General features: G+C 49.1%; 1 protein-coding gene across 7 annotated transcripts in view; it reads left to right on the forward strand.

The window, feature by feature from the left end:
* The first annotated feature begins 953 nt into the window (after positions 1-953).
* Positions 954-25,713, forward strand: part of ADAP2 (ArfGAP with dual PH domains 2) — a 43,767-nt gene continuing 19,007 nt past the window's right edge. For 3 of the 7 annotated variants that reach the window (XM_045488053.1, XM_045488057.1, XM_045488055.1), the window contains exons 1-7: positions 960-1,177; positions 2,056-2,186; positions 3,808-3,899; positions 7,131-7,210; positions 8,122-8,234; positions 18,912-19,058; positions 23,882-23,965. In XM_045488053.1, the coding sequence (XP_045344009.1) occupies positions 1,084-1,177; positions 2,056-2,186; positions 3,808-3,899; positions 7,131-7,210; positions 8,122-8,234; positions 18,912-19,058; positions 23,882-23,965 (741 nt within the window). In that variant the 5' untranslated portion in view covers positions 960-1,083. Of the gene's footprint in view, positions 1,178-2,055; positions 2,187-3,807; positions 3,900-7,130; positions 7,211-8,121; positions 8,235-18,911; positions 19,059-23,881; positions 23,966-25,713 lie in introns of all 7 variants that reach the window. The other 4 variants (XM_045488052.1, XM_045488054.1, XM_045488059.1 and 1 more) reach the window with 4 other exon arrangements.

Below are 25,713 nucleotides of genomic sequence, written 5' to 3' on the forward strand. Positions count from 1 at the left end.
CATGTATGTTGAACTGGGGATACAGGAGGGTCAGCTAGAACTTCGGCTGCAACGATCAGGATGAAAATGGAACATCCTTGCGCATTAAGCTATATGCATATGACAGATGGGTGTTTACCTACGGAGGGGAGGACAAGCGTGAGCAGCGTGTGCCTTCCCAGGCACCTGGGGACCACAGAGAAAGGGATCAACGAGGGCCAGGGATGGGGGAGGGAGACCCCAGATTCCAGACCACCTGAACCCTGCCCACACCTCACAGCGATGGAACCTCACAGATAAAAGTGCCTAGTTGAGTCCGCGTTGGTGAAACCACGCTTCCTGGTGAACACAGTCATGCAACTATTGGACTTCTAAAAATGTGCAGGTGCTGTTTCTAGGAATTATGTGGGATACAGAAACAAATCTGCTGACGTCAAACTATCCAGCGAGGCCACGTGTGTATTGGAGGTGTGGGAGGGATTAATATAAATACATAAATAACCGATGCAGCGTAGATAGAAAATGCTCAGGGCCAAAGGGATGGACGGATCCTGTAACAGGGTTCTAGCAGGACCAGAAGCTGGAGAGATTGCTCTAGGCTGGGTATTGAGGAGGGCTTCCCGGGGAGGTCTCTAAGTAGATGTAAGCGCTACATCAGTAGAAAGCTTTAACGGAAGTTAGATCCTGTCTAATTTTCCACGGAGCCCAGAGACACAGACATGCCCTTATTCCCCTTTTACAGAGGTGGAAACTGAGGCCAGAGAGGTCGACTGGGATGTCCACAGTCCCGCAGCTAGCAAGCGGCCGACGGGTTTTTGCTCTTGGGCCAGCCAGCGTGAGGGTCTCCCAGTCCCGCACTCGGGTCCCTCCCCGCGGGACTGGCTCCAGCAGGGCGCAGAGTGGCGGGAGCGGGGGCCGCCGGCACGCGCCGGGGGCGGGGCCGAAGGGCCGGAGGGGCGGGGCTGGCTGGCTGGCGGCGGCGCGGGCGCGCGGGAGGCGCAGGGGCTGAGTCCCTTTCCACCTGCCGGCGCGAGCGCAGCGCCATGGGCGGCCGCCAGCCGGGGGACCGCCGGGCTGAGCCCCGCTGAGCCCACCGGGCCGGCCATGGGCGACCGCGAGCGCAACAAGAAGCGGCTGCTGGAGCTGCTGCAGGCGGCGGGCACCGGCAACTCTCACTGCGCCGACTGCGGGGCGGCGGGTAAGGGCGCGGCGGCCCGGAGCAGGACCCCTGCCCTCCTCCCCTCCTTCCAGACCCGGTCCCGTCCCGGGCCCCCGCCGGACTCGGGCGTGACCCTTCTGACACCTTCGCACCCAGCCCGCGAATCTCCGACCCGCGCCCCTGGCCGAGCTCTCCACATCCGATGCGGCGCCCACCCGAACCCAGATCCCCTGACCTCCCCACTCTGGACCCCTACACTAGACCCGGACCCGAATGCCCTGACCGTCTCGATCTCCTCCCAGCCAGACACCCCGCCCTTCCCCCCCAGACCTCAGTCCCTGACGTCTTCATCCGGACCTGGTCACCTCCCACGCTCTCGGACCCAAACATCCCCCACACCGAGGGGTCCAGGCCCACGGCTCCTGACCTTCCAGTGACCCCTTCCCTGCCCCCGGACGCCCCGGGTGCTCCCAGGTTCCTGTCGCGCAGCGCGCGGACCCTGCGGACGTCCAGGGGCCCTGCGGCTCACTTCCCCACCTGCAGCTCCCCAGCTTGGCGTCCCGGGGTCGGCCCCTCCCTCCGCGCTCTCCTCTCGGTTCCCCGGAGTCTTGTCACTTCCACTTCGTGCTCGACGCAACTTCTCGCCCCGCATCCCTACACTCCTTCCAGGATTACCCTGGTCGCCGCCTGCCTTGGCGGGTGGGCCGACCAGAAGGTTGCATGCGGGTATCTTAGTTAACAAGGTGGGGGGGGGGGGGTGGGTACCGAGAGAGAAAGGTTTCCCAGCCTGGGCAGCGCTGGGTACCGCCGCATGAATTCTAACCGCCAAGCCCGCCTCTCCCAGCACCCCCAGCCCAGCCCTGGTCTCCGTGCCTAGCTCACCATACAACTCCCCTTCTACCCTCTTTGCCCCGCAGATCCTGACTGGGCCTCCTACAAGCTGGGCATCTTCATCTGTCTGAATTGCTCCGGCGTCCACCGCAACTTCCCAGACATCAGCAGAGTTAAATCCGTGAGACTTGACTTCTGGGATGACAGTACCGTGGAGGTAGCGAGGGGCGCGCGTGGGCAGCCTTGGAACCGCAGAACGGGGTGGAGGCGGTGGGTAGGGCGTCCAGAGCAGGAAACTGAGTTCCAGAGAGGAGCAAGAACTAGCAAGAGAAAACACAGCCTGTTAGAGTGCCTGCCTAGACAGAGGCCCTGAGTTCAAGGCCCTGAGCTTGTTATTTCCCTCAGTTTCCACATCTGTATTTTAAGGATACCACTACCCCTTCCCCCGGTTGCCATAAGGATTAAATGTAGGCTCAATGCCTACAAAATAAATAGTCAAGTAACAGCTGCTGTTATCATTAGCTGAAGTCTTGGACTGGAACAGTATACTGATCATGGTCTGCAGTCCCCCTTCCGGCCCCCATAACCAGGAAGGGCACCATTTTGCTCTCCTGACCTATGCAAATGGATGCAATCTGGATGATAATACCATTTTGGCCAGAAGACCTTCAGAGAACAAGCAAGTCTAAACTGTACTGGTTGGCTGAGGATTTCAAGGACTATTGGAGGAGCAGGCCCATGTTTACAGAGAGCCCACTCTGTGCTGGGCCCTGTGCTAGATGCCTTATTCGTTGGACACATAGTTACTGTAAGCTTACTAGGTGCTGGGTATTAAGGAAAGAACAATGAATGAGATAAAGTCTCGTCCCATGGGGAGCTTACACCCTTCTAGTGCAGGGGAAAGACAGGAAACCAGTAACCAGCACATAGACCTGAAGGTTGTTTCTTTGTCCTTACAACCCCCCTGTTAAACTTTCTTCATTTTTGCAGTTGAAATCCCTGAAGCTCACAGGGTTAAGTATCGCCCAGGGGTCACTCAGTGAATAAACGGAACAGCTGGAATGTGAAATCTGCTCTGTTGGGGTCCAAAGCCCATGCAAATCCTGGGTCACAGCCCAGCAGCCCCAGGGGAGGGGAGAAGGGTTCACTCTGCTCACAGGATGTGAATTAGCAACCTGATGTCTCTTCCCACATGGGCCCTAACCCCAGATATGCCACCTCTGTTACTGAGTGCTAACTCTTGGCCAGGGCCACTCTTGGCATGTCTGCCTCTGGGTACCTCGGGCGTCATAGGGCCCCAGTGATCACCCTGACTTAAGTACTCAGTGGCGCCAGCTCTGACTTCTTCCATCCTCCAGCTACGTCTATCCGCTGCAGGCTTGCCGGGACTGGTGCTGGTGGTCCTGGCCATCTGTGGAGGGGGTGGGACAAAGTACATGCGCTTTGGAGTTGGACAGGTTTGGGTTCAAATCCTAGCTCTCCACTTTCTAGCTGTGCCACCTTGAGTAAGTCATCTAACCTCTCTGAGCCCCAGTTGCCTCACCTTTAAAATGGGGATGGCGGTATTAAAATTGTTGAGGGGATGGAATGAAGTAATGGGTAAGAACTGTGAAGTTCTCTGCCAGCGTGAGGCGTGGTTGTCACTGCACCTCAGTGTTCTGGCCTGGGGCTTCCCAGCAGCATGAATGACCAAGCCTGGGGTGCGTCAAACCCCAAGTAGGAGTGTCTCCTGACTGGGTCTAGGAGCCAGTGGGAAGAGTGGCCTTCTGGGTAGACCATGGTTTCATTTCACGTTTTTTCATGTTCTAATATTACCCCAACTTGCTGCTGTCTTGCAGTTTATGACCCACAACGGGAACCTCCGTGTGAAGGCCAAGTATGAAGCCAGAGTCCCTGCTTTCTACTATATCCCCCAGGCCAACGACTGTCTGTGAGTGGGTGATTTCTCTCGGTCTCACCTCCCCCACCCCTGTTCCATTTGTCTGTGGTGGTCTTTTCTTAAAAAAATTTTTTTTTTCAACGTTTATTTATTTTTGGGACAGAGAGAGACAGAGCATGAACGGGGGAGGGGCAGAGAGAGAGGGAGACACAGAATCGGAAACGGGCTCCAGGCCCTGAGCCATCAGCCCAGAGCCTGACGCGGGGCTCGAACTCACGGACCGCGAGATCGTGACCTGGCTGAAGTCGGACGCTCAACTGACTGCGCCACCCAGGCGCCCCTTAAAAAATTTTTTAATGTCTATATCTGAGAGAGAGAGAAAGCACGGGGGAGGGGCAGAGACAAAGGGGGACAGAGGATCCAAAGCAGGCTCCGCTCTGACAGCAGAGAACCTAACGCGGGCCTTGAACTCACAAACCGTGAGATCATGACCTGAGCCGAAGTCGGACACTTAACTGACTGAGCCACCCAGGCGCCCCTGTGGTGGTCTTTTCTATGGACCTGGTGGATCCAGAAAGACATTTGGTACTGTCATGGAGAACACGTAGACGTGGCCTAGTTCCCTCTCTGTCTTTATTGCGTGGATTGTCACTTCACTGTCTGGGACTCAGTTTCCAAGCTGTGAAATAGGGCATTTTCTCTGTGATTCCTTTGCCTCTGATGTTCTCCTAGCCTACTGGTGGTGGCTAACTTGATAGAGAAGAAAAACGCTGGTATTTTAGTAGAACAAATGTGTTCCAGCTACTTCCTATGGAGTGTTGTGCTCAAGGCTGTCCCACAGGAACTCAGCATAGCTGCAACGCAGCTGTCTGGCCCCAGGTCCCTAAGTAGTAACCATATAAATAAGAGTAGCCACTAATATTCATTGAGCTTTACCTAGGTACCTGTGCTAAATGCTTATGGGCATGAATTTGTTTAATTCAACAACTCTGAGACAACACTGCCTTGATCTCCATGATACAGATGAAGTACCTGAAGCTCATAGAGACAGAACTGGGACTGACTAGCCCATCTGACACCAGGGCCTGATGTTGGGTACCATGGCACTGGGGAAATTCAATATAAGGGCAGGAAGCTGTGAAGCATCACGAGGTTTCAGGTCCCTACACGTGAGGGGTCCGTGTGACTTCAGCCTCTGCAGGACTGACTGCCTGAGGCTTAGCCTCCCTCCCAGGGACTCAGCCTCACTGCCAGGGTTGCTAGGCAGCGCCCCACCCCCACCCCCAGTATAAATGTGAAGAAGGTACCCTTTGGGCAGATATAGCTCATGGGGGGTATGGCTTGCGGAGAGCAGGCTGTATTTCAGCCACCATTGTCTTCTAGTGTCAGCAGGAAGCTCTTGGCCAGTGCACCAACTGTACAACTGTACTTAGTACCCTGCCATTTCCCAATATTTAAGCAACCCAGGGGCTACTGATGCAGCATGGAGTGGCAGGGGAGGCACAGTTTTGCACTCAGAAGATCCCAGTATTGTTTCCTGACTCTACCACTCTGTGGCTGTGAAAAGGTGGACAAGTTACCCAACGTCTCTGAATCATGGCATCATCATCTGTGAAATGTAGATAATGATGCCCATATCATGGCATGGTGGTAGAGATTAAATGAGATAATTTGTGTAAAATGTCTCACAGGCCACGTGACAGGCTAGTTTTAACCCGTTTCTTCGGAATGCTGTCTGGTCCCTGGGCCAGCTGAGGGATGGGCCAGGCTTAACTCAAGAGGGTCTGGCTCACCTTGCCTCACTGCTGCCCCTCAGCCCTTTGCTGCAAAGAGAAAGGCACAGGCATTTGATGAACACCTACTGTGTGCTCAGCTTTCTGCCAGCACTACAGATACTACTTGCTGTGACTTTAACCACAGCCCTGTACCTTACCCGCTTTTAGCAGAACACTCACGGCCCCCTCCCTGTAATTCTAAAGGTCCTCGAAGTTTCCCACCTCTAGGACCAGGCCTGGGGCCTCAGTCTCCATTCCCTCTCCCGGCTCTGATCCTGTCACTCAGGATTCCATGGTGGGCTTGGTGACTCTCCTCAACGTGCTGGGTGTGAGGGCTGTGCCTTAGGTAGGACTCTTAGTGGTAAGTGACAGAAACCCAGTTTAAACCAGCTTAGGCATGAGGGGATTTTATGGGTTCTGGGAATCAGACTGTAGGAGGGACACAGGTGGAGCCACCCTCAGGAAGGACAAGCCAGGGGCTCAAACGCTGTCAGGCCTCTCCTACTCTGTCTGGCTCTCATTCCTGCATCTTTTCCTCAGCCAGGCTTTTGTCATAGAGCTGGGAACAAGGCCACTTCCCGGTCCCCGGCCCCAGCTCTCAGCCTGACCCAGAGAGGGCTTCCAATCCATCCCTCTCTTGGTTTTGCTCCACACAGCCCAGGGCAGAGCTCTGATTGGCCAGTTTAGGCCAAGGGCCCAGCTCTAGGTCATTCCCAGTGTCTTGGAAGTAAACCTTGGAACATTTCCCTGGAAAAGGCAAGAGGGAACCAAACAGTTGAAATAAGTTTCCTGCAGGGTTCATGGAGGACAATATCTGATTAAGCTAACATTAAACTCCTGCTATGTGCTGATCGTGGTACTAGGCCCTTTTATATACATTTAAACCCCTCCTAGACCCTGAGGGGTAAGTAGGTATAATATTATCGACATATCCCCAAGTTTAGAGAAGTTAAGTAACTTGCTGTTGGTCACACAACGGATAAATCATAGAGGAGGATGAGATCCCAGGTGGTTGGACCCCTATGTCACTTCTCTGTCCAGTGTGGCATGCCCAGACGTTGTGGGAAAACCACAGGAAGAGGTTCATGGACTCCCCTGGCATCAGCTTATGAGCATGCAGTGGGGGGTGGCAGTGTAGATGGTCCAGGGGAGCCGGTTGACCTAGAGGGCTGGGCTGGGGTTGGAATAGCCCAGTGGTTTTCATAGAGCCCCTTGGGGGAAATCTTTTTCCTCAGGAGACACTGGAAGTATCTAAAGACATTTTGGGGTGTCCTAACTAGGGGTGGGGGACTATTGGCATCTAGGGGATAGAGGCCAGAAATGCTGCTAAACTGGCTACAGAACACAGGATGCTCCCCCCTCCCCCACAACAAAGAATTAGCCCCAAGTGTAATGGTAACAAGGCTGAGAAGCCCTGGGTAGTCTGAGCAGACAGTTGCTGTGGTGCTCCCACCCTGTGGTAAGAGGATGCACCAGACACAGTTGACCAAGGGCTCTCTCTTTTTAGGGTCTTAAAGGAACAGTGGATTCGAGCTAAGTATGAAAGACAGGAATTCATGGCCGATGGGAAAACCATCTCACCCCCAGGTAAGTTCTTTTGTGGTCTGCGTTCTAATGAATCCTGGAGAATAGAGTGTCTGAGTATCAGGGCCTAATCAGGAGATATCTGCCGGCCTCACTCTGGCCACAGAGGCCAAGGTGTGGGTTCCTCTGCCTCTGAAACAGCAACATGTCAGCTGGTGGGGTTTTATGGTCTGAGTGGTTGAGAAGCATTTTTGTCTCAGGTCCCCGCAGGGCCACAAGTGTGTATAGAGTCTTAGTATAAAATTGCAGGAAGATTGACCCGCTGGGCAGAGTAATTAGAAAAAGGCACCCCTGCTGCTGGTGAGGGTAGCCCCTGGTGTGGCATGAGGCTCGGGAAGGCACACGGGAGGGATTTCAGCCTCCCTTTCCACCTTTGTGTGGGGCACGACCTCATCGCTGGCCCTCGACCCCTGGTGGTTGCTGCCCAGCTGCTCTGAGTCCAAGCTGACACCGACCCAGAGTACAAAGTGCACAAAACCACTGCGAGGACCCAGCAGCAGCCGGTGTCAGCACTCCTAGCCACTAGGAGCACGCGGTATTCTTCGGCCAGCGGGTGCCTGGAGGTCGCTCATTATTTCCGCCCTCTGGAGAGTTTCATTAGGCCGATGTCAACGTGAAGTCGGGCAGGACCATATGGGCGTCTTTCAGAATCATCCCGTTTCTCAGGACTTAGGCTCCTTAAGGGCTTACTCTGTCTTGTGAAACAGCCAAAGAAGGAAGTTAGTGGGGGGAGCCCAACCAAAATCATAAGACATTGCGAATTTGGCTCCAGAGGGAACCCTGGGTGCTGCAGCTGATAGAGCTAAGTTAGATTTGAGAGGTTTTTAGCATGGGGTGGAGCGTTCGTTCTCCCCTTAAGGAGGTAGAATCTTGAGGATGTAGGTGTTCACTCTTTCTCATCTTTGGCGGCCAAGGTAACCGAGAAGGGTTCTTGTGGAAGCGGGGAAGAGACAATGCACAGTTCCTGAGAAGGAAGTTTGTTCTCCTGGCAAGAGAAGGCCTCCTGAAATACTATACTAAAGAAGAGGTAAGAGGCCAGACCGGCGAGGGCTCCCCTCCCTGAGCCCTGGCTCCCACCCCCCCGGAGGCTGCATTTAAATCAATGGTGCTGAGCCTTATGGCTAGTCTCAGACACTGAGCGTTCAGCACTACATTCTGCCGCTCTTCCTTGGTGATGCAACTCATAGAGTCCACAAAAAAACACACCTTCTCTTCGCTTCAAATCGGATTAAGCCTTGGATGATCACTTGAATTTACTTCACCTATTCATGCACTCGAGAATTTATTTAGTGAGCACCTACTATATACTAGGCATAATTGCAAGCACTGGGGAAACAGCAGCGAACTAAACGAAGATGCTGTTCTCACGGGGCTTTCATTCTAGTGGAAGGAGACAGGTGGTAACCAAAACGTACATCGATATATGACATATGAGGTGGTAGGAGGCGCTATGAAGTATAATAAAAGAGGGCGAAGAGTTAGGATGGCAAGAGCCTGGCTGACAACACACAGTGGTTGGGGAAGGCCTCTCTGATGACATTTAAGCAGAGAAGTGAACAAAAGTGAGCAAGTCATGTGCATATGCGGGGAAAGAGTAGAAGTAGAGGGAACACGATGTGCAGAAGCCCTGAATACGGCCGTGGCCATGGCTGGCACACACACCGCGTGCCAGTTAGAAAATGGCTCCTCTGAGACGGCGCAGCCCGGGGGCCCCAGTCTAGACAACCCGGAGCCTAGACTGCAGTTCTCCCTTGCACCTTAAGCCGGCGACTTTTTGTTTAGTCTACAGTCTACTCGACCATAAGCCACAGCCCTGGCCTGAGTTGGGTGTGTGGTTGGTGGATTCATAGGGCATCAAGGAAACCAAAGTGGAATGTGCAGAGGGAGCAAAGAAAAGGATGGAAAGAGGTGAACCCATGCAGGTGAGGACCTTGTAGGGCCTAGTAAGACTCAAGATTGTTTTCTGTTTTTGTTTTTGTTTTTGTTTTGTTTTTGAAACAGCTTTATCAAGACATAAATTCACTGGGTGCCTGGGTGGCTCAGTCGGTTAAGCGCCCAACTTCAGCTCAGGTCATGGTCTCACGGCTCCTGAATTCGAGCCCCACGTCGGGCTCTGCGCTGTGTCAGCATGGAGCCTGCTTGGGATCTTCTGTCCTCCTCTCTCTCTCTGCCCCTCCCTGCTTCTACACTCCCTCCCTCTCTCTTTCTCTCTTTCAAAAATAAATAAAGAATTTAAAAAATATATGTAAATACACATACTATGCAATTTGCCCATTTAAAGCATACAATTAATGGCTTTTAGTATATTCACAGTTGTGCAACTGTCACCACAATCAATTCTAGAACATTTTCATAACCCCCAGAAGAAATCCCAAACCCGTTGGCTGTAATCCTCTATCCACTCGACCCCCAGCCCCAGGTGGCCACTGCTCTACTTCCTGTCTCTCTAGATTTGCCTATTTCGGATCCTTCATACACGTGGAATATGTGGTCTTTTGTAACAGACCTCTTTCATTTAGCATATGTTTTTCTTCAAGTTTATTTATTTTGAGAGAGAAAGAGAGAGAGAGAGAGCAGGGGAGGGGGCAGAGAGATGCAGAAGGAATCCCAAGCAGGCTCCTCACCTTCAATGCAGAGCCCTACGCGGGGCTCAAACCCACCAACTGTGAGATCATGACCTGAGCCAAAGTCAAGAGTCGGAGCCTTCACCGACTGAGCCACCTAGGCGCCATTTAGCATATAGTTTTAAGGTTCATTCATGTTGTAGCATGAATTAGTACTTTGTTTCTTTTTATTGCCAAGTGCTGGCCCACTGCATGGATATTTATTTCATCTGTTCACTTAGTTGATGGACATTTGCGTTTCCACTTTTTGGGCAAGTGTGAATAGTGCTGCTAATAAACACAGGTATACAAGTTTTCATGTAGACATCTGTTTCCATTTTTCCTGGGTCTGTACCTAGAAATGGAACATACCTGGGTCATATGGTAACTCTGTACTTAATATTTGAAGGAACTGCCACACTGCTTTCCAAAGTCGCTGCACCATCATATGTTGTGAAGGTTCCAGCAATGTGTGAAGGTTCCAGTTGCTCCGCTGTTATCTCATTTTCTGCTGTAGCCACCTTGGTGGGTCTGAGGCAGTATCTGATTGTGATTTTGATTTATATTTCCTTGGTGGCTAATGATGTTGGGTGTCTTTACATGGGCTTATTGGCCATGTGTACATCATCTTTGTAGAAATGTCCGTTCACTGCCTTTTCCTATAGTTTATCTTATGTGGCTTTTTGTTATTGAGTTTTTATAGTTCCTTATTCTAGATAGAGGTCTATATTGGATAGATGATTTACAAAAAAAGTTAGGCTTTTTGGATTCTACTCTGAGATGATAAGCCACAGGAAGGTTTTGAGCAGAGAAGTGATATAATTTGATTTAGACTTTTTACCTTTTGGGAATGAAAGTCTTGTGATGGGTGAACATTTTGTGGGGACAGTTTCTTCTTTTTCATTTCATTTATTCATTTTATTTTTTAAATATTTATTTATGTATTATTTTATTTTTTTAATTTACATCCAAGTTAGCATATAGTGCAACAATGATTTCAGGAGTAGATTCCTTAATGCCTCTTACCCATGTAGCCCATCCCCCCTCCCAAAAATGTTTATTTTTGAGACAGAGAGAGAGAGAAAACACTAGTGGGGGAGGGGCAGAGAGAGAGGGAGACACAGACTCTGAAACAGGCTTCAGGTTCTGAGCTGTCAGCACAGAGCGTGATGCGGGGCTCAGATCTGGGACAGTGAGATCATGACCTAGGCTGAAGAAGGACACTTAACTGACTGAACCACCCAGGCCCCTCCATACCCCCCACCCCCGCCAAAATTTTATTTTTAAATAATCTCTACACTCAATGAGGGGCTCAAACCCACAACTCCAAGATCAAGAGTCACATGCTCTTACCGAGTGAGCCAGCCAGGAGCCCATACTTAAACTTTTTTTTTTTTTTTTGGTTCTTTTTTTTTTTTTCAACATATGAAATTTATTGTCAAATTGGTTTTCATACAACACCCAGTGCTCATCCCAAAAGGTGCCCTCCTCAATACCCATCACCTACCCCCCATCAACCCTCAGTTAGTTCTCAGTTTTTAAGAGTCTTATGCTTTGGTTCTCTCCCACTCTAATCTCTTTTTTTTTTTCTTCCCCTCCCCCATGGGTTTCTGTTACATTTCTCAGGATCCACCTAAGAGTGAAAACATATGGTATCTGTCTTTCTCTGTATGGCTTATTTCACTTAGCATCACACTCTCCAGTTCCATCCACGTTGCTACAAAGGGCCATATTTCATTCTTTCTCATTGCCACGTAGTACTCCATTGTGTATATAAACCACAATTTCTTTATCCATTCATCAGTTGATGGACATTTAGGCTCTTTCCATAATTTGGCTATTGTTGAAAGTGCTGCTATAAACATTGGGGTACAAGTGCCCCTATGCATTGGTACTCCTGTATCCCTTGGGTAAATTCCTAGCAGTGCTACTGCTGGGTCATAGGGTAGGTCTATTTTTCAGACTTAAACTTTTTAAAGGAGCACTCTGGCTACTGTTGGGTTCAGGGTGGGGTAGGGAGGGGGGCAAGAGTAGAAGGAGAGAAAGCAGTTAGGAAGCTATTGCAATAATCAAGCGAGGAATCAGGGCGCCTGGCTCAGTTGGTAGGGTCAACTCAGGGTCGTGAGTTCGAGCCCCACATTAGGCACAGAGTTTAAAGAAAATAAAAATAAATAAATTTTAAAAAAATCAGATGAGGACTAATGGTGGATTAGACCAGGCCGATGGTGAAGGAGGTGGTCAGAGGTGGTCTGATTTTGGAAGTAGAACCAACAGGATTTACGGATTGATTGGCTGTGAGGTGTGAAAGTAAGGAGAATCCAGGGTAGTTCCCAGCTTTTTGCCCTACAGAACTAGAAGGACAGAGTTTCCATTTGCTGAGATGGCAAAGACTTGGCTCCCTGAAGGGATGATCAGGAGGCTTTTTTGGTTTGAGGTGCTTATTAGTCATCTAGGGGGAAACATTGAGAAAGAAGTTGGATATGTGAGTCTGGAAGTTTGGGGAGAGTCTGGAGCTGGAGTCCTCAGCACTGAGACTGTATTGTTGTTGTTGTTTTTAATGTTTATTTATTTATTTTTGAGGGAGAAAGGGAAAGAGAAGCAGAGAGAGAGGGAGAGAGAATCCTAAACAGGCTCCACACTGTCAGCGCAGAGCTGGATGCAAGGCTTGAACTCACGAACTGGGAGATCATGACGCGAGCTGAAACCAAGAGTCAGACGCTTAACCGACTGAGCCACCCTGGCGCCCCAGCACTGAGACTGGTTTAACAATGGGACTGGCTGGGATCACCTGGGTAGGGAGTGTGGGTAGATGAGAAAAGAAGTCCAAGGACTGAAGTTCTTTGGTTTTGTTTTGGTTTCCTGTCCAAAAAAAAAATGTGTTTACTGGGATAGTTTCCCACTCATCTTAATTCAGGGGGCTTTGGTGCTGCTTCTGTTGGGGGAGCACCCTCCTGTAAGTGTTGCTTGTCGTCCTGTAGGTGGGCAGTGGGGCAGCCAACCCACACCACCGTTTGTCCGTGGCTAAAGACGGTGGTGATTTTGTAGCATCCTGGGCACGGCACGTCCATGAAGTGGGAGCTGGGTCTCTGCACCAGGGGGCTTCTTCTTGCGCTCCCTCTTCTCTTCCGGGGATGGGTGGAGGAGGTTCTTTGCAAGAAGCATGTTCTTGGGGGGGGTGGGTGGGGGGGTTGTCACCACTGGAAAGGAGTGAGAGCAGAAATCCTACAACCGAGTAGTTTAGTACTTGTTGCTGAATGACAAACCACCAAAAACTCAGTGTCTTAAAACATCAGGTTATTATTTCTCTTAGTCCTGTGGGTCGGGAATTGGGGAGGCCTTGGCTGCTGCGGTGTGCTCCATGTGTGCATCCGCCGGCTCACTCACCCTGCTGCACCGCTGGGTGAGAAGGCCCAGGAAGCCTTCGCTCATGTGTCTGGTGCCGTGGCTGCAGGTAGCCTCTGTCTCTCCATGTGCTGGTTCCCCGTTCAGGAGGCTGGCTTGAACTTCCTTGCAACATGGCAGCTGGTCTCCCCCAAGCACAGGTGGGTACTGCTTGGCCTCTTAAACGCTAGCTCAGGAACTACCTTGTGTGAATCAAAGCACCTTGAGCAGCCAGCACTGATGCAAAGGAAGGGGATATAGACTCCCCCTCTTTATGGGTATAATGGCGCGTGCGTACTGGAAGGGAAAGAATTGGTAAGGACCATCTTTGGAGATTATTTACCACACCGAGCCCTGAGACACTCCAATATTTAGAGGGCAGAAGGAAGAGACATTTCCAGCAGAGAATGTGAAGGAGTGGCCAACAAGGGCAGAAAAGGACAAGCTCTGAGCACTTTAGCCATGACCTGTCTCCATTTCCTGTATGTAGGCCTTTTTATTTAAAAAAAAAAAAAATTGTCCCTGTTGCTCTTCCAAATGGACCAGAGCAATGCCAGCAGGTCTCCAGTGTGACTGCAGCCTGGGGCCAAGTGAAACATGGTGGGGCGGGTGAAGAGTATTAACCCTCCAAGTGAGAGTCAGGGATTTCTTCTCAGTCTTCAACGTAAAGCACTGAAAAAAGTTGTAGGTGCAAAAGGCAGGAGGAGGAGAGGCAGCTTCAGAGTTAAGAGCAGCTGCTGTGAATTGGCCTCGAGGAGGGACTCATCCTTGGCTAGCAAAAGACGGTCTGTTTCCCAGTCCTCAGCCAGTTCAGTCTAAAACAGTCTAAAAACAGAATGAGTTGCTTTTGTTCTTTATTTCTTTCCCCAAAGGGAAATTGTTTAAGGTTTGTTTGTTTGTTTGTTTGTTTGTTTGTTTATTATGCGAGCAAGGGAGGGGCAGAGAGAGAGGGAGAGAGAGAGTCCCAAGCAGGCTCCACGTTCGGAGCAGAGCCCGATGTGGGACTTGATCTCATGACTGTGAGATTATGACCTGAGCCAATATCAAGAGTGGGAAGTTTAATTGAGTGAACTACCTAGGCACTCCCAGAGGGAAAGTTTTTAAATTGTAGAGGTAATTCATTTTTATGTAAAAATTTTGGGTAATACAAATGAATAAATATAAAGAAAGTGAAACTCAACATAATAAAATAGTAATACCCAGGACACATTAAAAAAAAAACTGTACAAAGTTGGGTTGGGGTGCCCGGGTGGCTCAGTTGGATGAGCGTCCAACTTCGGCTCAGGTCATGATCTCACGGTTTGTGGGTTTGAGCCCCGTGTTTGTGGGGTTGAGCTGTGCTGACAGCTCAGAGCCTGGAGCCTGCTTCAGATTCTGTGGCTCCCTCTCTCTCTGCCCCTCCCCCACTCATTCTCTTTCTCTCTCAAAAATAAACGTTAAAAAAAAATAATAAAAAACCTACAAAGCAAAAAGAAAAGGAGAACTCATTGGAAAAATAGGTAAAGAAAATAGACTGGCAGTTCAGAGTAAAGGAAGCCAAAATGATCCATATAAGAGATGCTCAATCTCTCTGGCAGTCAGGGAAATGCAAGTTAAAGCCACAATAAGATATACTACACACTCACCAGAATGGCTGGCGTTAAAAGGGCTGACCACCCCATGCCCTTGAAAGGATGTGGAGAAACCAGAACTCCCATACACTCCTGGTGGGACTGTGAAATGATACAACCACTTGGGAAAACCATTTGGCAGTTTTTTTGTGGGTTTTTTTTGGTAAGGTTTATTTATTTTTGAGAGAGACAGACAGAGCACAAGTGGGGGAGGGACAGAGAGAGAAGGAGACACAGAATCCGAAGCAGGCTCCAGACTCTGAGCTGTCAGCACAGAGCCCAACGCGGGGCTCGAACCCACAAACCACAAGATCATGACCTGAGCTGAAGTCGGATGTTTAACCGACTGAGCCACCCAGGTGCCCCCATTTGGCAATTTTTAATGAAGGCAGATACACACATAAGCATATAACCCACCCACTCCACTCCTAGGTATTCAATGAAGAGGAACAAAAACATACGTCCATAAAAAATATTTGTATGCAAATATTCATAGATGCTCTATGCATTAAAAAAATCACCAAAACGTGGAACGAACCCAAATGTCCATCCACAGCTGAATGAACAAATTATAATATATCCATAGACTGAATATCACTGGGCAATAAGAAGAGACAAACTGTGGACAAATGCAGCAATGTAGATGAATCTAAGATGAATTATTCTGAGCAAAAGAAACCTTATGCAAGGGTGTGCGCTATATAATGTCATTATAAGAAGTTGTGGAACAGGTGAAACCACTTTGTGTCGATAGAAAGGGGTATGTGATTGCCTGGGGTTGAGGTAGGGTGGGAATTGACTGCCAAGGGAGATGCGGGAAGTCTTAGGGTGATAATGATGTTCTATATTTGACTGTGGTGGTGCTAATGGGGGTATATCCATTTGTCAAAAATCAAGCTGTATTCTTAAAATGAGTGCCATTTATTATTTATAAATTCTACCCCAGTGTAGTTGATTAAATGAAAATTAGCAATGATATCCAATTTCATATCCATCATATTGGCAAAAAATTTAAATCTGCCAGTCAAGTGTTGGTGGGGATATAGGGAAAGGAGCACTCCTCTGTTATTGAGTGTGTTATTCATTTCTATTATTCCGGATTCTATAGTGAAGTAAATATTGGTACAACCACTGTGGAGAGCCGGTGAGCAGGATAATTTGGCAGTTTCCAGTAGGTCAAAGATGTATGCACTTGTGATCTACAGTTCCATTCCTAAATATATACTGCGACCTAGAGAAGCTCTCACATATGTGTGCCAGGGACACAAGCTGACTGCAGCATCACTAATGATTGCAAAAAATCAGAAATAATATCTGTGAACAGGAAAATAGACTGGTAACTTTTGGTGTGGTCATTCACAAGAGCAAACTAGGTGGGTATATCTCAACATGAATAGAACTCAAAAATATAATGTTGAGTGACTAAAGCAAGACCTAGAATGATACATATAGTATGATACCATTTATGTACCTTAAAACCACAGAAAACAATACTATGTAATGTTCACAGATATGTAGATGTGTGTAAAAGTATAAAAAACATAGCTAGTGGCGCCTGGGTGACTCAGTCAGTTGAGTCTGACTTCAGCCCAGGTCATCATGATCTCACAGCATAAGTTCAAGCCCTGCATCAGGCTTTGTGCTGACAGCTCAGAGCCTGGAGCCTGCTTTGGATTCTGTGTCTCCCTCTCTCTCTGCCCCTCCCCCACTTGCTCTCTCTCTCTCTCTCTCTCCCTCAAAAACAAATAAACATTAAAAAATTACAAAATAGGGGCGCCTGGGTGGCGCAGTCGGTTAAGCGTCCGACTTCAGCCAGGTCATGATCTCGCGGTCCGTGAGTTCGAGCCCCGCGTCAGGCTCTGGGCTGATGGCTCAGAGCCTGGAGCCTGTTTCCGATTCTGTGTCTCCCTCTCTCTCTGCCCCTCCCCCGTTCATGCTCTGTCTCTCTCTGTCCCCCAAAAAATAAATAAACGTTGAAAAAAAAAATTAAAAAAAAAATTACAAAATAAATAAAAATAAAAAGTGAGCTAGAAGAATAAACATCAGACTCATGACAGTGATTGCCTGGGGGGAATACAGGAGAATGGGATAGAGTGAATAGTGGTGAAAGGGATTTTTGCCTTTATTCATAATATCATATTTCTTTTAGAAAAAGGAAGAATATTCACAAAATTAGATACTCTTTTTTGTGTTTTTAGTATTTCTAATAGTAAATATTCAAAAAAAAAAAAAAAAAATCTTCCAGGGGCGCCTGGGTGGCTCAGTTGGTTAAGCGTCTGACTCTTGGTTTTGGCTCAGGTCATGGTCTCATGGCTTTGTTAGTTTGAGCCCCACATTAGGCTCTGTGCTAGCCAGTGCACAGCCTGCTTGGGATTCTCTCTCTCACCCTCTCTCTCTGCCCCTTCCCGACTTGCTACTGTCTCTCTCTCAAAATAAATAAATAAGCTTTAAAAAAAAAAAAGGAAAGTCTTCCAATAGTCTTTCAAGAAGACCATTGTTGAGAGTGTTGGTGTAAACATTTCTGTATTTTTATGCATGTTCAAATGGATATATGTATATATATATATATATATGGAATGTATATATACTTTTGTGTGTATGTGTGTATAATTTCTTATATTAGTAGGTTCCTACTATACATCCTGTTTTCTGGGACTTGGTGTTTCTCACCCATGGATATCATGGATGTTTCTTCATATAAGTAATATTGACCTAAATTATCCTATAAAAATTCGGTGGTATTTCACTGTATGAATGTACCATGATTTATTTATTTAACCCATTATCCCTCATGTATATTTAAATTCTTTTGACATTTATTTTTGAGAGGCAGAGAGAGACAGAGCATGAGCAGGGGAGGGGGAGAGAGAGGGAGAGACACAGAACCAGAAGCAGCCTCCAGGCTCTGAGCCATCAGCACAGAGCCCGACACGGGGCTTGAACCCACAGACTGGGAGATCATGACCTGAGCCAAAGTCGGACGCTTAACCGACAGAGCCACCCAGGCGCCCCATCCCTCATATATATTTAAATAATAGGTTTTCTTCTTCTTCTTCTACTACTGCCACCACCGTTATTACTTTTCTAAAAAACACAGCAACAAACATCTTTTGAGACACATGTTTGCATTGTGATGCAATTACTACCTTGGGATAGATTCTTAGATGTGAAACTGTGACTCAAAGCAAAATACTGAACATTTTAATAAATATGACCAAATTTCCCTCTAGAGAAGATTACCCAACAGAACATTGTTCAGTGATGGAAATGTCCTATGTCTGCCCCGTCCAATACCCTAGCCACTAGCCACACGTGGCTACTTGAGCACTTGAAATGGCCAGGCATAAGGAACTGAAGTTTTATTTTTATTTAATCTTAATTTAAATAGCCACATGTGGTTAATGGCTGGCACAGGTCTAGAGGGTTTGTATCATTTTCTTTTTTCTTTTGTTAAATGTTTGTTTGTTTTCACGCACGAGAGAGACAGATTGCAAGCAGGGGAGGGGCAGAGAGAAAGGGAGACCTAGAATCTGAAGCAGGCTCCAGGCTCCACACTGTCAGCACAGAGTCTGACGCGGGACTTGAAGTCATGAACTGCCAGATCATGAGCTGAGCTGAAGTCGGGTGCTTAACCAACTGAGCCACCCTAGGCGCCCCTGTGTCATTTTCCTCTCTCATCAGTTACGAACGAAAGTACTCTTTTCCTTTCCTTGCTTAGTATCAGTTAGTGCTTAAACTGTGTTCCAGACCCCTGCCAACAGAGTGGAGCATGGGAGGGAGTGCCCCAAGGCCCCCACACCTGCCTTCATCTGTATATCTGTTTTATTGGTTTGGCTTCCATAGAGGAACTGCTTCAGAAAAAAATCTGTGGCTAAAAAGTTTGACAAGTCCTAAGTTCAGGTCTGTCTAAGTCCCTTTCCAGCTCGGCGAAGCCAATCTGATTGAGTAGGAATGGTGGGATGACTTAAATGCAGGGAACAGTAGAACCTCTGTGCATCTTGATATTAGAGCAAGAACATTTAAAAGCCCTGAAAAGTTACAGATTGGTTATCTGTTGGCATTAAGGCCTTGGTGAAGGTGGTGAGATGTCACCTGCTTCCTCTCTTTCAGGTTAAAGGCCCCAAAGCTGTCATCAGCATCAGAGACTTGAATGCCACCTTTGAAACAGAGAAGATAGGGAACCCCCACGGGCTGCAGATCACCTACAGGAGAGAGGGCCACATCAGGAACCTGTTTGTGTACCACGAAAGTGGGAAGGTGAGCCGAGCCGTGTGGCTACCCCAGCCTCCCGCCTGCACCCCAGGACTCTGCAGGCCCGCCCCGCAGCTCCCTTGTTCAGCTGCTCTTGAGATTTGCTGCCCCAGTTTGCCTTCGTCTGTTGTCACCTTCCGGTCTGAGATGGCTGTGTGAGGAAGGCAGAGCGAGATTAGGGAGAGACACCCGACAGGTACCGTGGGTGTGTCTGGACAGTACAGAGCCACTCACGGGAGTCCAGTTGGTAGGAGGGACTATGCCCAGGGACGGCCAATCCAGATAGGGCAGGGATTCTGAACACAGCAGGAGTGGATGGAAGACCGGGTGGCAGTGAATGCAGAGGCCTTGCTTCTCAGCAGGTGGTCCTGTGGTCCTGTACTAACAGCATTAGCATCACCTGGGAGCTTGTTAGACCGGAGTCTCAGGCCCACCTGAACCTACTAAATTAGAAATTGCATTTTAACAGGCTCTCTAGGTGATCCTTAAGCACATTAAAGTTTAAGAAAGCAGGGGCGCCTGGGCGGCTCAGTCAGTTAAGCGGTTGAGCCTTGACTTCAGCTCAGGTCATGATCTCACAGTTTGTGTGATCCACCCCTGCCCTGGGATTCTCTCTCCCTCTCTCTCTCAAGATAAATCAACATTTTAAAAAAATCGGCTTCTGTCAGAGAAGACCAAGCCAATAGTACAGGTCCAAGAGGATAAGCCGGGTCACAATGAGCAGAGTCATGTGACTTGGGAGTCATGTGCTAAGTGGAGGTGGGGGTAAAGGTGAGGTCTGACATTTTGTGAGTACCTGTTAATTCTGTGCCAGGCACTGTTCTCGGCTATCACTATACATCATTTATGTCTTCATTTTTTTTTTCTTAAGTAGCCTCCACACCCAACGTGAAGCTTGAATTCACAACCCCGAGATCAAGAGTCACATGCTGTACTGCCTGAGCCAGGCAGGCACCCCACAATACAGCATTTTTTTCTTTCTTTTTAAAATTTTTTAAAATGTTTATTTGTTTTTGAGAGAGGGAGAGAGAGAGAGAGAGAGAGAGAGCGAGCGAGCATGAGTGGGGGAGGGGCAGAGAGTCAGGGAGACACAGAATCTGAAGCAGACTCCAGGCTCTCTGAGCTGTCAGCACAGAGCCCGACGCGGGGCTCGAACTCACAAACCCTGAGATCATGACCTGAGCTGAAGTCGGATGCTCAACCGACTGAGCCACCCAGGCACCCCGTGCAATACATCATTTCTTAATCCTCAAAACAATCCTGGAAATGTTTTAACCCTATGTCCCTGAGGCATGGGCACATTAACCCAGACTATGGTTCTTGGGTCCCGCAGTCCATTTTACCACTCTAGGTGGCCCTGCTGGAAGGAGAATCCTTGGCAGCAGGAGCCAGAAACCTGACCCAGGGGCTAGATCTTCCCAAGCGGCACTAGCACTGGGACGCTGTCTTCACGCTTTGGGCAGAGTTCCCAGTGGCGCAGTCTGAGGAACAGGGGTTCGGAATCGGAAACTGGAGCCCTGGGTCCTCCGCTCTGGGCTGTGTTACTGGGGCACATCCCTTCCCCTCCTCCATCTGCGTTTATAGATCAGAACACCCGCCTCCCAGAGGGGTTTTGATGGTTGAGTGACCATGAACCATGAATGTGAAAGCATTTCAGTACGGTGAAATGCATTTCAAACATTAACCACTGCTAATGATTTATTGGCACATGATGGTAACAGTTGTAAAAGGTTAAGAATCTTACGGGCAATTTCACATCTCTATCACTTATTCATTCATGAATTCACTCTTTCCTTGAATGCTTATTGGGTCTTTGCAGTATACAAAGCACTGCTGTAGGTTTAGAGAGTGTGGTAGTGAACAGGGCAGAGCCGTGGGCAGGCCTCGAGGATCTCAGTCTGGGGAGGGAGTCAGATGAGGAAAGAGGCACCTGCTGATACCGTGTTGATGGGCTGTCAGTCATGCAGCGGTCACACAGGAAGCACGTAAGTGGCCTAGTCTCGGGGGCGGGGCAGTCAAAAAGGCATTCCAGAGGAAAGAGTTTCTATTTAAAAATTATGTGAATATGTTGAAAAAGAGGACACTCAAATCAGCTAAAAGGGAGCATGAATGGGAAATATACAAGGGTGTTTATTTTAAGGGCAACAAATCTGGCTGGGCCTCCTGAGAGATTAGAGTCAAGAACTGTGGTGTGTGTGTGAGAGAGAGAGAGAGAGCCAGAGAGAGCAGTGAGCCCTCTTAACAGGAGCACATTGTTCTATGACACCTGAGGTGCAAGTAAACATAGTAATTATTTATTTCTCTAAATTCAAGGACCCCCAGGGGCACCTGGCTGGTTCAGTTGGCTGAGTGTCCTACTTTATTTTTTTATTTTTATTATTTTTTTTAACGTTTATTTATTTTTGAGACAGAGAGAGACAGAGCATGAACAGGGGAGGGGCAGAGAGAGAGGGAGACACAGAATCTGAAACAGGCTGCAGGCTCTGAGCAGTCAGCACAGAGCCCGACTCGGGGCTCGAACTCACAGGCTGTGAGATCATGACCTGAGCCGAAGTCGGACGCTTAACTGACCGAGCCACCCAGGCACCCCGAGTGTCCTACTTTAGCTCAGGTCATGATCTCCCAGTTCATGAGTTCCAGCGCCGCACTGGGCTCTGTGCTGACAGCATGGGGCTGGCTTCTGATCCTCTGTCTCCCCCTTGCCCTCTACCCCTTCCCTGCTTGCACTCTCTCTTGCTCAAAAAAAAAAATAAATAAATAAATAATAAACATTTAAATTCAAGGACCCCCATTCCCCAAAGTGGCAAGAAATCTAATATCAACCCTCTTTCTTGACTTCCTCCCTTGGTTTTACCAGAATCTTGGGACTGGGAGACATGGAGGAGAGCCCTGGTTCTTGGTCCATGGTGGGCTCTCTGCTGTTGCCCTGTGTCCACAATGGATGCCAGGGGCCACCCCTCTGGGCCAATCACTATACGAGGGCTTTTGCTGAGGTGCCCAAGGTCTCTGATACTTACAGTTTCTGGCCTCTCCCATTTGCCCAGTTGTAGAGCATCTGACAGCTTGGGTCTGGCCATTCTCTTCCCTTCAGTGCCCCAGGCTCTCTGTTAGAGAGGCATAAATAGAAGCTGCAAACTCATGCCTGCAGGGCCAGGTAGGTAGTTGAAAAGTGAAGTGGATGGGGCACCTGGGTGGCTCAGTCCATTAAGCATCCAAGTCTTGATTTCAGCTCAGGTCATAATCTCATGGTTTGTGAGATGGAACCCCTTGTCAGGCTCTGTGCTGACAGCATGGAGCCTGCTTGGGATTCTATCTCTCTCCCTCTCTCGATGCCCCCTCCCCTGCTCGCACACTCACTCTTTGTCTCAAAATAAACAAATAAACTTAAAAAAAAAAAAGTGAAGATGGCTAGAAGGCTATAAAGCAGGAAAACCTGTATAGAGGATTGAAACAAACATAACTTCAGGAACCAAACCACGTATGCAGGTTGGATTTGGCCCCATGGTCTCCAGTTAGTGACCAAAGTGAAGGTCTGGGTGAGTCTTTTCTGGAATGGCCCCATTCCTTTGGTGTCTGGGAGCTGAGAAGTTTATTAATTCCCAGGCCAAGAGAGCTCTGAACTCTGAAGTACTAGGCCAGTGTGCTTGGCTGGCAAGAGAGAAATGGTAATTATGTTGCATTCCTGGGAAACCATAGTCAAATGAATTTCTCAATCACCTTATTACATCAAGGTGTAGCACTGCCAATCTTTCGGCTCCCCCATTCCAAATTCTTGGGAGAAGGAACCTGGTAAGCCCAATTTAGCCTCTACCTTGGCCCAGCCCTGGCCCGGTTGCTGTGGCCAAGAAGGGGAGGCTCTTAGCTGCAAATGTGGCTGCAATTGTGGGTGAGAATGGGTGGGGTGGTTCTCACAGAAGCAGGGCTTGGACTGGGCAGAAACCCATTACAACAACTAAACTAAACTTGGGGATGAGTTGAAGCTCTGTGTGGGGGGAGGGAGGAGGGGTGGGCCGGGCAGAATGTGAGAGGACGAACAACATGATTGGGAGGGTTGCAAATGGTTTTGTATGTTGAGAGCTCAGAGGGCGAAGTAGTCATACTTAGATTTTTCTCCTGAGGGTGGCAGAGAGGGCTCTAAGCTAGACACGGTTGCATTGTCAATGAGAAAATTGCTCTGAAAAAAAAAAAAAATCACTCTGGCTGTTGTGGGCGGGGGACCCATTGCAAAGCAGCAAAGCCAAGGCAGAGCCTGCTAGACAGGTGGTTCACCAGGTGAGCGACAATGGTGGCCCACACTGGAGGATGCATTCCCCCAGTGTGATACAAGTCCAAGCCGGCTTGGACCCAAGTTACATGAGCATTGTTACCGGAGGAGAATCCCCAGGTGCACCTGCCCCCACTTGGGAGCTGATCTTCGACATCTGAGGACACTTGCTCCTCCAATTGTGTCCCACTGGCCAGCATCACATCACCAGAAAGCTTGTTAGGAATGCAGGATCTCAGGCCCCACCCACCCCCAAACCCACTGGATCCAAATCTGCACTTTAAAGAGATCCTCAGGTGATTCTTATGCATATTAAGCCATTGCGGAACTCTAGTGCAGTACACCTTCCTCCTCCCCCGGGCTCTGGAGGTCTCCAAGACAGAGGGTTCCCACCTGCTGGGGTGGGGGGGAGCGTCTGGGCTCTGTAATCAGCCCACTGGCCGCTGAGCAGAACTGAGGTGTGTGCATGTGCTGAACCTGAAGACCCAGCCGGCTTCCTGCCAGCGGACTCAGCCCCCCTCCCCCACTCCATCTCACAGGCTGATGTCCTCATTTTTCTCCGCAGGAGATAGTGGACTGGTTCAATGCCCTCCGTGCAGCCCGTCTGCAGTACCTAAAAACGGCCTTTCCTGAGCTCCCAGAGTCTGAGGTGAGCTAAATGTGGGCCCCAGCCTCTGAGTCTCTTCCCTGCCACCTCTTTTCCTTGTCTGCTGACCCCCAAAATACTCAGAGGCTAGACTAGCTTTGTTTGTGGACAGGACCTCGAGATTTGGGGGTGGATACCTCAGAGGGAAACCAAAGACTCTTTCTTCAGGGGGTTTGGCCTCACACATGGCAAGGCATCCTCCAAAATGCAGGTGAGACTCTCTTAGGGATGCATAGCCACTGTCCCTAGTGTCAAGGGGCTTGGGATTGGGGCATCTCTTTCTGACCCCTCCTCCCACTGAAATGTGCAAATGATCCTTAATGTGCTGCTTTCTTTTTTTTTTTTTTAACGTTTATTTATTTTATTTTATTTTATTTTTTTTTAATTTTTTTTTTTTCAACGTTTATTTATTTTTGGGACAGAGAGAGACAGAGCATGAACGGGGGAGGGGCAGAGAAAGAGGGAGACACAGAATTGGAAACAGGCTCCAGGCTCTGAGCCATCAGCCCAGAGCCTGACGCGGGGCTCGAACTCACGGGCTGCGAGATCGTGACCTGGCTGAAGTCGGACGCTTAACCGACTGCGCCACCCAGGCGCCCCAAACGTTTATTTATTTTTGAGACAGAGAGAGACAGAGCATGAACAGGGGAGGGTCAGAGACAGAGGGAGACACAGAATATGAAACAGGCTCCAGGCTCTGAGCGGTCAGCACAGAGCCCGACGCGGGGCTCGAACTCACTGACCGTGAGATCATGACCTGAGCCGAAGTCGGCCGCTCAACCGACTGAGCCACCCAGGCGCCCCAATGTGCTGCTTTCAAAGTGCTTTTCAGCCCCTTTTATCTTGTATTCCCTCGTATCCAGTAATCCCTCGTATCCAGTAATCCCTTGTAGCAGCCAGTGAGATGGGGTAATCATTCCCATTTTATTGATGAGAAACTGAGTCCCAAGAAGGTCAAGTGAATACCCAAAGGTGCTCTTCCCATTCGAGTGTCCTCCCTTTGCCCTTTTGTGTTCTGGTCTCGGGAAGGTGATGGGATCGTCTCCATTACAGTTCTGACAGGAACAGTCTTCCTTCTGTGGCCAAGGTAACAGTGACCCTGAGAACTTCATTTTGGTTGTCCTCAGACATGTAGGGCATCTGTCTGCATCTCTCAGGTGTGTGGGGCAGAGGATGCTGCCTCGAGCCAGGAGGCTTGGGTTCTCAAGGATGCCCTGTCACTAACTCGCTCTTTGACAGCTGCTGGTTATGGCACTTCTCCAAGTATCGGTTCCCACATCTGTAAGACGGTGGTTGGTCTGGGTCATCTTCAGGGTTCCTTCCAGCTCTGAGGTGCTATGGGCTGGTGTCTGCTTTAGGCCCTGCTCTTAGAGGATTTTGTAAATGATGGGGGTGGAGATGCCATATTAATCCTGGAACTTTTTTTTTTTTTTTTTTGAGAGAGAGAGAGAGAGAGAGACGGAGAGAGACAAAGAGAGAGAGGGAGAGAGAGAAAATCCCAAGCAGGCTCTGCGCTGTCAGCACAGAGCCTGATGTGGGACTCGAACTCACGAATAATGAGATCGTGACCTGAGCCGAAATCAAGAGTCGGAGGCACGACCAACTTAGCCACCCAGGTGCCCCCCCCCCCAACCCGGTATTTTCTTATTCCAAACTGTTAGACCCTCCTTGAAAGCTTAAATTCTCCTTAATTCCACGGTTTTCAGGGAGCTAAGTTTTGGAAATGGGTGTCCACTTCAGGCTTGGTGATG

Source organism: Leopardus geoffroyi, chromosome E1, assembly GCF_018350155.1.
Source record: "Leopardus geoffroyi isolate Oge1 chromosome E1, O.geoffroyi_Oge1_pat1.0, whole genome shotgun sequence".
NCBI classification, from domain to species: Eukaryota; Metazoa; Chordata; class Mammalia; order Carnivora; family Felidae; genus Leopardus; species Leopardus geoffroyi.